Below are 12368 nucleotides of genomic sequence, written 5' to 3'. Positions count from 1 at the left end.
AAAAATCACACTGCTAAGCTGCAGGGAGCAATTGGGGAACAGGGCATTTGGAGAGGGCAGCGGAGCTTTTGATTTTTCATCCCAGTTCAGGATGGAAACAGAAGTCTTGGCATTTTGCAATCTCCTGGTGGCTGGAAGGGCCGTATTTTGGCCAGCCCTCATTTGCAGCATGACATAACTCGGTGACATCGTTGGGTGGTCGTGAGGCTGGTGACGACATAGAGCAGGTCGGGTGACAGCCTGAAACACTGCTGGGGTGTCACCATGGCAGGAGCAGGAGAGTCTTGGGTCTGGCAGGGGCCTTGTAGACCCCCCCCCCCCCAAAAAAAAAACAAACAAACAAAAAACCTGTCATCAGCATTCGAGGGGACGGGGGCGGGGAGATCTGCATATTCCTGTCCTGATTTTTGTGTTAATCCTCGCCGCCCCCTGCGATGGTATCGGGCTCTACGTGTGGGTCTGGGGTCAGTATCTGGCTGAGAGGACCGGCGGTCACTTTGTGCCCCGGAACCTCTCCGCCGGGGCTGTGTGAGGAGAGCGGGTGGTGTTCGGCGCTGCGCGCTCCGGGTCGCCCAGCGCACAAGGGCATTGTGGGCGCTTGCTGCTTTCCGCGGGTTCTGTTAAAATGGCGCCCTAGGTAATGAGAGGCGGCGGCCGTTAGGCTGTGAGGCGCAGGGCGTGCGCGCGCGCGCGGGGCTGTTGCAGAGGGAGGTTCCCCGCCCCCTCCCCACGCCCCGGGGTGAGGATGGCGTGTCCGGATCAGAAATCCCCCAACGTTCTGCTACAGAACCTGTGCTGCCGCATCCTGGGCAAGAGCGAAGGTAACAGCCCCCGCCCCCCACCCCCGCCCGGGAGCCCGCGGGACAGCGCGAGCCCAACGGGGAGCCGCCTCGCGCGGCGTCCCGCGGCTGAAACCTAGGCCCCCTGCTCTGCGGGGGGAGGGGGCGGGTGGCTGCTGCTGTCAGCTTGCTCCTCACTGGAGTAGCGGGGCCGTGCCCGCCCTGAGCGGCAGGCAGGCGTGGGCCGGCTGATGGAGACCCTGCCCCAAGGGAGAGGGGTGGGGCGGCGGCTGAGAGCCTGCTCCGTGCCATGGCCCTGGGGAAGGGGAGGAGAAGGAGACCAGGGAAAATAGATGGAGAGGGTGGGACGTGCTCGCCCTGTGTGTTTCGAGGCGCCAGAAGTGGGAGGAGAGAGACCCCACTTTCCCCAGAGGAGAGAGCGAAACTTCCCTTTGCCTGCTGCTGTGGTAGTTGGGGAAAAGGGGACACCCGGGAGTGTCTCAGTCTCCTGCTCTCCCTCCAAGCAGCTGCAACCAAGGCAGGGATTCAGCCTTTAGCAACAGCAGCAAAATACTTAAGACTTGTCTACACTTACAGCACTGGAGCAGTGCTGCTTTAGCGCTCAGTGAAGACTCTCCTCAGTCGGTGTAAGTGCTCCACCTCCCTGAGGGCAAGCCTACACTACCCCGAAGTGGAAGCTGTGTTGGCGGGGGAGCGTCTTCTGCCGACATAAATGCTGAACACACCGGCCCTAGGTCGATGTAACTTACATCGCTTAGGAAGGATGTCTTTCATACCTCTGAGTGATGTAAGTTACATCGATTTAAGCAATAGTGTAGACCAACTTGAGAGGCTGTAGTTATGTCAATGGGAGAAGGCCTCCTGTCAACATAGCAGTGTCTACGCTCAGGGTTAGATCAGTATAACTGCATTGCACAGGGGTGTATTTTCCATGTTGCTGAGTGATGTACTTATAGTGACGTGTAGTGTAGACCAGGGCTTAGTTTAATTCTGCTGCTCAGAGCCTGAGGACAGCCATAAAACGCTGTCAACTGCTGTGTGCTTGGCTTTTGCCCTGGGGGTTGCCTTGAAGGTGTGTCCCACTTACCTCTTCTGTGAGAATGTTCACCCTGCTGTGTTAGCCCGCTCCTGTAGCTTAGCTCTGCCCTGCCGATGGCCTGTGCTGGGTCTGGCAACAGCCAGCTCTGGGCTGGAGCGATGGGCTAGCTGCCTGCTGGCTAGACACCGAGCTGAAAGGCTGTGCTCCCTGGGGCTAGGTGCTTCCTGGCAGCATACAGAGCCTTGGCCTGTAGGTGTAAAATTTTGAAGTCCACTGTCTCTTGCTGATTCTTAGGCTATGTCTACACTACCTCTTTTGTTGGTATAGTTTATGTCGCTCAGGGGTATGGGAAGAAAAAAAGACACTGCCAGTGTGGACAGCGTCTCCCGCTGACGTAGCTACCGCTGCTCGTTGGGGGTTGTTTAGTTATGTCGATGGGAGAGCTCTCTTCCATCAGCATAGAGTGACTACATGAGAGACCTTACCGTGGTGCAACTGCATTGATAGGGCTGTGCTGCTGTAAGCTCTCTAGTGTAGACGTGGCCTTAAAAGAAAAAGCTGCTTTCTGGAGAGAGATGCTCCCCCCTGGAAGATGGGGCATGGGGCGGCTCATTACTCTCTTCTTCCATGGGGAAGGACATACCTTTTTTCTCTCTCTTTTGGTTCCTAGAAATATATAAGGAGAGCACTTCCAACCCTCTCCATCAATTCCCTGTCCTCATTTTCCTCCCTTCCCCATCACATACGCTCTTCTTTGCTCCTATCCTGTCAAGCAATTCTTCCATCAGCTGAATGAGGTTTTATAAGGGCTTAGACCAGGGGTGGGCAAACTTCTTGGCCTGAGGGCCACATCAGGGTTGCGAAACGGTATGGAAGGCTGGGTAGGGAAGGCTGTGCCTCCGCAAACAGCCTGGCTCCCGCCCCCTATCTGCCCCCTCCCACTTCACACCCCCTGAATGCTCCCCTCAGAACTCCCGACCCATCCAACCCCCCTTGCTCCTTGTTCCCTGACTACTCCCTCCTGGGATCCCCTGCCCCTAACCACCACCCCCCCCAGGACCCCACACCCTATCCAACCCCTCCCCTGTCTCCTAACTCCCCTCCCCCCCCGGGACCCCTGTCCCTTATCTAACTCCTCCCCTCCCCCCCTTACCCTTACCATGCCACTCAGAGCGGCAGGACAGGCTTATTTGAAAGCCTGGGAGGGTGCAAGCCTCGCTGCCCATGTGGCGGCTTTGCTGCGGGGGAGGGAAGATGGCAAGGGTGGGGATGGGGGTGAGCCTTCCTGGCCGGGAGCTCAGGGACTGGGCAGGATGGTCCCGTGGGCCATAGTTTGCCCACCTCTGGCTTAGACCTGTGGTTCTCAACTTACTTATGCGACCCACAGTGTGTTACCTGGGCCGCAGGAGCTGAGTGGCCGGGCAGCAGCAGCCCAGGCCCCGCCCCGGACCCCCTGCCATGTGGGGCTGGCCGGCAGCCCCGACCGGACCCCAACCCCGCTGCGCTGGATGGTGGGGCAGCTCGGATCCTACTGTGCTGGGCAGCTGGGAACCCGGACCCAGCCACGTGGGCTGGCCTTCAGCGCACAGCTGAGCTGGGCCACAGCTCTGTGCTAGTTGGGCCACATGCGACCCAATCTCACTTACACAGATTTGTGTGGCTGCCCCCAGGCTTTAATCAGTAGTACTAAGTACTTAGTTGCTGCTAGAGGCTGAGTCCCTGCCTTGTCTGCAGCTGCTTAGGGCATGTCTACACCTAAAACCCTGCAGTGGTGCAGCTGTGCTGGTATAGTGCTTCAGTGAAGATGCTACTGTGCTGACAGGAAAGCTTTTCCTGTCGGTGTAGTTAGCCACCGCCTGTCGCACAGGTGGATTATGTCGGTGGGAGAAGCTCTTCTGTTGATATAGTGCTTTCGACACCAGGAGGGTTAGGTTGGTATAACTGTGACACTCAGGGTGTGGATTTTTCACACCCCTGAGCAATGTAGTTATACCAATGTAAGTTTGTAGTGTAGTCGGAGGGAGATGAGAAGGAGACACTCATGCATTGTCCCCTTTTTCCAACTGCCATAATAGTTTCACCTTGCCAGAGAAAACAATTTATTTGCTAACTGGGCAAATGTACTATTTAAAGTCTCGATAGTATTGTCTTGTAATATCTACAACTTCTCAAGTCATATCCATTTCAACAAATGTACTGTACTACTAGCATTTGAATAGTTTCATATGTTGGAAGTTTCACTCTTTGTAGATTTGCTATAAGTATTGTATGACCTTAATACCTGAATATAACAACAATGTGGGTATTAACCTGTTTTTTGGACAGAATTCTTTACGAGTAATGCTCTAACTAAAAGATGATCTGCAAAGTACTTACTATCATCTTCATGATACATAAATAAGGCCTGAACAGTAGTGTGTGTGGAAAGAGGGGCTGTACATTTGTTTTTCTTAAAGTACTGGGAATGTCCTGTCTAACTTTCCCTGGTTTTGTTGAAGGCCTTTTGAGGGGTGTCTGGGAAATGTTTTTGAGTTTACATACCTTAACTGAAGGGTTGAATGTATGGAATCCTTAACAGAGACATCCAAAAAACCTGTGTAATCAAAACAGTTTTACTGAAATTCCTTCTCTCTCAATTGAACATGTACAAGTTTCTTGTAATGTCATAATTTCCCCAGTTTTGTAGTTGCCACAGAGTTCTTCCAGGGTAGATCAGACAAGAACTTCTAATGTATGTATTGAAAAATAAGCCCTAAAATACAGCTTAGAAAAAAATATGGACTCAACAATAACTAGCGTTGTGAACTCAGGTGTCACACTAGCATTTTCTCTGGTGATGCCCTCTGCTGCCACCAGGCTACTGAGCTGGAAGGAAATATTTTACTAAAAATATCAAATGTCTTTTTTCTTTTTTTAAAAAGATGACATTCCAGAACTTAGGACTGAAAAGTCAATATGTACAAGCATGTTAGCATAGTTCAGAGCGGTTTATACTAGTTGGTTAGTGTTGAGGATTTGTAATATACTGAATCATATTATTGTTAATCTATGGTTATATTAGCTTGTTTGGGGATCTCGTTAAATCTTGTTCAGTAAATTTGGCAGTACTTAAATGACAGTTCCTGCCAACAAGTGGTATTGTTGAATCACCCCGCACTCCCTTCTGCACCCCAACCCCCTGCCCCAGCCCTATATTCATGGCCCTGCCTACAATTAAAAGTTTGCCCACCCCTGTCCTAGATATATCCATGCACCAGTTATAACTACAGACATACATCCTCCTAGATAGTGTTAGGGTGTGATGGGTGTCTCATGGATTGATGATCATCAATAAAAGGATGGTTCCTGCTGGAGTTCTCCCATAGGAAATTCTATTTTCCCGCTCTGGGCAACCCATTTGTATAATACGATTCTGCCTATCCCTACATTCTGTGCATGTACAGGAAAGTGTCAGCTGTCTTTTTTTCTTATTGGTCTGGTGTCCCCTAGAACTTAAGGGATCCCCAATTTCTATAGGTCATGTAGGTTCTCTTTATTCTTATTAGCACTGATGCACAACCTGTATCCTCAAAAAGAAAAGGAGGACTTGTGGCACCTTAGAGACGAACAAATTTATTTGAGCATAAGCTTTCGTGAGCTACAGCTCTCTTCATTGGATGCATGCAGTGGAAAATACAGTGGGGAGATTTTGTATACACAGAGAACATGAAACAATGGGTGTTACCATGCACCAGTTATAACTACAGAAAGCTCACTGAAGATTATACTCAAATACCTTTGTTAGTCTCTAAGGTGCCACATGTACCCCTTTTCTTTTTGTGAATACAGACTAACACGGCTGTTACTCTGAAACCTGTATCCTGTGGTTAAGAAACACGTTGAAGGCAGAAGTGCCTCTACAGCATTTGTGATTTTTAAAATTAATCTTCTGGCTACTTTTTCCTCAGTATTACCACTTGGTATCTCTTTTCCCATAATCTTAGGCCATCAGGTTATTCTTCTGTCCCTTACTTATCTCAGCATTTCTTATCTCCAAGGCCTAAAATAGCTAAGCTAAAAATCTTGCAGGCCTCAGCCTACAGGTCTTGTGTTTCAGCCTTTCTTACTTAGATATCTAATACATGATTATTCCGTCTAAATACTGATCAATCTTATACTTCTATAATTCTACAATTTAACTATATTTAACATACAATGATTATATATAATGTGACATGGTAATGATAGCATCACACAATAAATGAATAATAAACTAAAATAATTGAATAATGAAGTGAGCTGGAGTTCACAAAAGCTTATGTTCAAATAAATTTGTTCATCTCTAAGGTGCCACAAGTACTCCTTTTAAAAAAAAAAAAAAATAATTGGCTACACCTTTCAGAATTAGGGGACTTAATTCCAGTGTCGTGGACAAAAAACAGTTTATGTAGCTATAAATTCCCTGTCTAAAATTCCCATTGAAATTTCAGTTGGAAAAGAGATTGCTCTAACTACACGAGCTGTACAGAATTGTCACTTTTGGGTCCTTGATCTTTAGCACAAGACAACAACTACTTCCTTAGTTAGTTAAGGTTTTTTTGATGGTTGCAGGCAGTGATTATCTGTGCTGTGTAAGACAGCCCCTTATTGAGATCAGTACTGTTCTCTACATGTCACTCAGTTCTTTCCTTGGTAACCAGGGAAAGAGCATTACTTATTAAATTTACTCCTCCATTCCTTGCAGTTCAGTCCAGTTTCCCATTTTTTTTGGTCAGGCAGTAGCTATGAGTGCTCCTTTATTTTCAGGGGTGCTTTGGCAAGCCTTTTTGGAATTGAAGACTTTCTTTTCATGAGACTCCAGTGCCTGTCCTAGTATTTTTGGGGCTGGTTCAGTGTGTCTATGTAGATCTAGCTCCAGCATAAAGAAGCTTACTATTTGGTCACTTCCTTTGTATTTTTATAAAAAAAAATCTCTCTCAGTAATTCATCTGTGTCACGTAAATGCTTCAATCGAAACTTCTAGCTCTATGAGGCATGTAAGATGCTCTGTCTAGTGGGATTTGGACTGTGGGACAGCTTGAAAAATATGAGGAAATGTCAACCAGTATAGTGTCTTGGAGCAACTCCAAAAGTGTATTAACTGAGGCAAAGCTGGCAGACCTTATGGATTTTCCAGTTCTGTCAAGTCCACTTCTCGGAAAACTTGTCTTACCTAAAGACTCAACTCTTGGTATCCTGTTCTTTAAATAACTAACATGCTTGAAGTCTTTAAGATGATGTTTCCCTCTATTTCTAAGGCCATTTTCACTGATGTGATTGTTTAGATTTTTGAGATCTCATTAATGACTCTTAGAATTCTGCTCTAATAACTTTTGTCCCAGAGATATACAGGTAGAGTTAGTCTTCCTGTTCAGATTAGATATTTATAGAATTCATGCCTGCTTATGATCTCTAGCTGTATACTGGGCAGCTAGCTCCTTTAATCTGTGGTGTGTCCTTGCGGTTAGAGGGAAGGAAAAATCTGTAGCTGATGATCAGTATAATACATTATGTTGCATACAGTAATGTACTCTGATACATTTTGTAGCATCTTATATCCAGGGCTTTCAGAGAACTTACAGATATTGAGTGAAAATGTGTAACTCAGCTGTGAGATAAAACTGATCTCCGTATGTCAAGGGAAGAAAACATATGAGTGGTAGGTTAAGCTGGCAAGAAATTCACTCTGGGGAAAAGGTCCTCCAGGAAAGTTTATTCTAGTTGCTGATGAACTCAGAGGAGCCTTCTTCAAATAGGCTTGTTTACTACATTGCAAGATGAATCGCTGATTTAAAGAATCATATACAATATGGGAAGCATAACCATTTTTAGTTCCAATTTTAAGAAAAGCTTTCAGTCAAGAAAATGTTTAGGCATTGGGGAGATTGAAAAAAAATTTTAAAAATAAAATCTTGATACATAAAACATGAATGATGGTGGGACTGGAAATCCGTGCTTTATTCACTGGAGAAACATAAATTAACTGTCACTTTCTCTTTGTAAATAGAAGATACTTACTAATGAGACGCTTTAGCTTTTTGCTTTATACAATCACTCTATATGGAAAAAACAAACACTCAGAGATTCGTCAAAGTAGGTGTTGGTCTTTAGAGATTATACCATGCTAAAGAGCTGGTCTGCACACAAATTTTTGAATTGGTATAACCTGTTTTGGATGGGGGTGTTTTTTGTTTTAACTGATCTAGTTATACCAGTATAATTTGTAGTTTGGATGCAGCTATAGACTTATAAAATGTGCCTGATACTGGTACAGCTTATTCCCTGTACTTTATCCATACTGATATAAGGCAGCTTTATACAGTTATAACTGTCCACACGAGAGAGGTGTACCGCTTTAATTATATTGATTAGATGTAGTACAATTCCTGTGTGTAGACAAGCCTGAAGACAATTTTTCTTTATGTTCTACAACTTCCATTTTTGGTGTCTTTTTGCAGTCTGATATGTTTGGTAAAGTACCTCATCTGAAAGTGCTTTAAAAACATTTAATCATTTTCTACCAAAACCAACATGACATGGCTAAGAGATAGAGACATCACCTTGGCCATCACAGGGATGGAATCATTCAGTACCAAATGAATACTGTATCCAGTTGAAACTGCAGGAGAAGTTTGGAGGTTGTACTACAGACATGAAACTTCTCTGCATGCAACAAAAAATGTAATGCAGTATTACATTAAACATGTTTTCTTGGTAGGATTTACCAAGAAGATGATATTGTTAATCTCTGAAAACTGTTTGGAGTTGGAGGGGTGGTGACAAAAGTCATATAACCAGTAAAACAAAGCCAATAAAGGAATTAAAACCATACATTACAAGTAGACAACTTTTCGATAAACATCAGTTCTAAGAATAGAGCAAATTAAAATAAACAACTTATTTTTAGTAATTCACTGTTTTAGAACAGAAAAATACCTAGAAAGTAGGAAACAGAAGTCTCCCAGTATTCCTGTCTCCAGGACTGCTTTTTCCCCGTCAGGGTTCCCTCCCCACTCTGAACTCTAGGTTAAACGCTGCCACCACCAAAGTGTTACATAAAGAACAGGGTAAGTGCCCACTTGGAAACGTCTCCCCCCAAAAAATATCCCCCAGGCACTACATCCCCTTTCCTGGGGGAGGCTTGATAAAAATCCTCACCAATTTGCATAGGTGAACACAGACCCAAACCCTTGGGTCTTAAAAACAATGAAAAAGGAATCAGGTTCTTAAAAGAAGATTTTTAACTAAAGAAAAAGTAAAAGAATCACCTCTAAAATCAGGATGGTAAATACCTTACAGGGTAATCAGATTCAAAACAGAGAATCCCTCTAGGCTAAACCTTAAGTTACAAAAAGACACAAAAACAGGAAGTGAGCTGTAGCTCACGAAAGCTCATGCTCAGATAAATTGGTTAGTCTCTAAGGTGCCACAAGTACTCCTTTTTTTTTTTTTTTTTTTTTTTTTTTTTGCAAAGACAGACTAACACGGCTGTTACTCTAAAAACAGGAATATACATTCCATTCAGCACAACTTATTTTATCAGCCATTTAAACAAACCAGAATCTAACTAGATTGCTTACTAACTCTTTACAGGAGTTCTGACCTGCATTCCTGCTCTGGTCCCAGCAAAAGCATCACACAGACCGAGAGAACCTTTGTTTCTCCCCCCCTCCAGCTTTGAAAATATCTTGTCTCCTCATTGGTCATTTTGGTCAGGTGCCAGCGAGGTTATCTTAGCTTCTTAACCCTTTACAGGTGAAAGGGTTTTTCCTCTGGCCAGGAGGGATTTAAAGGTGTTTACCCTTCCCTTTATATTTATGACGCCCACCAAATCACAGATAGGGTGAAACGCTGGCTGTGATTTCTTCCTGGAGCTCTAGGAGAAAACAGAGTTTATAAGACACATACACCTCTAAATATACTACCAAGTATATAAAGACTAACAATATTTTCCACCTCTCAAGGACGATTTTAACCAGTTGATTCTGGGAAACTTTCACGGGAGAGTGCATCAGCCACTTTGTTAGAAGCTCCTGAGATGTGTTGGATGTCGAAATCAAAATCTTGGAGAGCGAAACTCCACTGAATAAGTTTTTTGTTATTTCCCGTGGCGGTATGAAGCCACTGTAGTGCAGCATGGTTGGTTTGCAAGTGGAAACGCCGTCCCCAAACATATGGGCGTAGCTTTTCCAGAGCGTATACGATGGCGTAACATTCTTTTTCACTGACTGACCAGTTGCTTTCCCTCTCAGACAGCTTCTTGCTGAGAAACACTACAGGATGGAATTCTTGATCCAGTCCTTCCTGCATTAAAACTGCTCCCACACCACATTCGGACGCATCTGTGGTTACTAGGAACGGTTTGTCAAAGTCTGGGGCCCTTAGTACAGGGTCAGACATGAGTGTCGCTTTAAGCTGGTTAAAGGCCTTCTGACACTCTTCAGTCTACTGAATGGCATTTGGCTGTTTCTTTTTGGTTAGGTCTGTCAGTGGGGCGGCGATTTGGCTGTATTGTGGTACAAATCTCCTATAATATCTGGCCAAGCCTAAGAAGGATTGGACCTGTTTCTTTGACTTTGGGACAGGCCACTTTTGGATAGCATCCACATTGGTCTGTAGGGGGTTGATAGTTCCTTGACTCACCTGGTGTCCAAGGTAAGTCACTCTGTTAGGCCTATTTGACACTTCTTAGCCTTAACAGTTAGTCCTGCCTCCCTTATGCTCTCGAAGACTTTTTGTAGATGTTCCAGGTGTTCTGCCCAGGAATCCGAAAATATGGCCACATCGTCAAGGTAGGCGACTTCTCCCAATCCATCTATAAGTCTTTGGATAGTGGCGGGTGCATTCCGCAGCCCGAAAGGGAGTACGTTAAATTCATACAGCCCGAGATGTGTGGTGAAGGCTGACCTTTCCTTGGTGGATTCATCTAGCAGTACCTGCCAGTACCCCTTGGTTAAGTCCAAGGTATATATGAACTGGGCCCGTCCCAGTTTCTCCAATAGTTCATCTGTGCGTGGCATTGGATAGTTGTCTGGTGCACTGCCAGAGGGGCGGATTACCCCCATCTGTAGCATATCCTGGATCTCCCGTTCTATAGCTGTTTTAGGTTGAGGAGACACCCGGTAAGGTTGGACTTTAATTGGGTGAGCATTACCTGTGTCAATGGAGTGGTATGCCCTTTCAGTCAGTCCTGGGGTGGCTGAGAATGTTGGCACGTAGCTAGTGCGCAGCTCCTTGATCTGCTGTCGCTGCATACACCCAAGGGTCATGGAGAGGTTCACCTCTTCCACGCCACCAGCGCTTTTCCCTTCATAGTAGACACCTTCAGGCCACTCAGTGTCATCTCCTCCTTGGGCTGTAAACTGGCAAACCTTTAATTCTCTGGAATAAAAGGGCTTTAGAGGTTCGGAGGGTGTTTTGTAGGTTGGGTACAAAGTCCAGAATGTTAGTTCCGGGAGAAGGTGTAAACCTCTCCCATTGCTGCTTCACCAACTGTAACGGCCCCTTAACCTCGTGGCCATATGCAAGTTCTAATGGTGAAAACCCTAAATTGGGATGTGGTACAGCGCTGTAGGCAAAGAGCAACTTCTGCAACGCTAGGTCCCAATCATTGGAGTGCTCATTTACGAATTTATGTATCATGGCCCCTAAAGTTCCATTAAATTTCTCCACCATGCCATTTGTTTGATGATGGTAAGGGGTGGCAACCAAGTGATTCACCCCGTGAGCTTCCCAAAGGCTTTCCATAGTTCCTGCCAGGAAATTAGTTCCTGCATCTGTGAGGATGTCAGAGGGCCAACCTACCCTGGCAAAAATGTCTGTTAGTTCCTGGCACGCACTTTTAGCCCTGGTGTTGCTTAGAGCTACTGCTTCTGGCTATCGGGTGGCAAAATCCATGAAAGTCAGTATGTACTGCTTTCCTCTGGGTGTCCTTTTTTGGAAAAGGACCCAGAATATCCACAGCTACTCGCTGAAATGGAACCTCAACGATGGGGAGTGGCTGGAGAGGGGCTTTGACCTGGTCTTGGGGTTTTCTAGCTCTTTGGCATACCTTACAAGACCGGACATGGGTAGAAACATCCTTGCCCATTCTCTCCCAGCGGAGTGACCTCCCCAACCGGTCTTTGGTCCTGTTCACCCCAGCATGGCCACTAGGATGATCGTGGGCTAAGCTCAAGAGCTTGACCCGGTACTTAGTTGGAACTACCAGCTGTCCCTGAGGATTCCAGTCTTCCTGGTGTCCACCAGAAAGTTTCCTTGTATAAAAGTCCTCTTTCTACAACAAACCTGGATCGATTAGAAGAGCTGAGAGGCGGTGGGTTGCTCTGGGTCGCCGTCCAAAGTCTCTGGAGGCTTTCATCTGCTTCCTGTTCGGACTGGAACTGTTCCCTTGATGCTGGAGACATCAGTTCCTCATGGGATTGTGGACCTAGGCTTGGTCCTCTGGAAGCGATGTAGGGGATGAGGCTGTTTCCGTTGACTGTGAACCGCTCTCCGCTTGTGTACTATGT

At 46.0% G+C, this 12368-nt stretch overlaps 1 protein-coding gene across 1 annotated transcript in view; it reads left to right on the top strand.

Annotated features, from left to right (window-relative positions):
- The first annotated feature begins 594 nt into the window (after positions 1-594).
- Positions 595-12368, top strand: part of TUBGCP3 (tubulin gamma complex component 3) — a 122250-nt gene continuing 110476 nt past the window's right edge. Inside the window, exon 1 of the mRNA XM_048855426.2 lies at positions 595-821. Coding sequence (XP_048711383.1) covers positions 746-821 — 76 coding nt within the window. The 5' untranslated portion in view covers positions 595-745. The remainder of the gene's footprint in view (positions 822-12368) is intronic.

This window comes from Caretta caretta, chromosome 1, assembly GCF_965140235.1.
Source record: "Caretta caretta isolate rCarCar2 chromosome 1, rCarCar1.hap1, whole genome shotgun sequence".
NCBI classification, from domain to species: domain Eukaryota; kingdom Metazoa; phylum Chordata; order Testudines; family Cheloniidae; genus Caretta; species Caretta caretta.
Note: the sequence above shows the minus strand (reverse complement) of the source record. Positions and strands in the feature narration are given on the sequence as shown.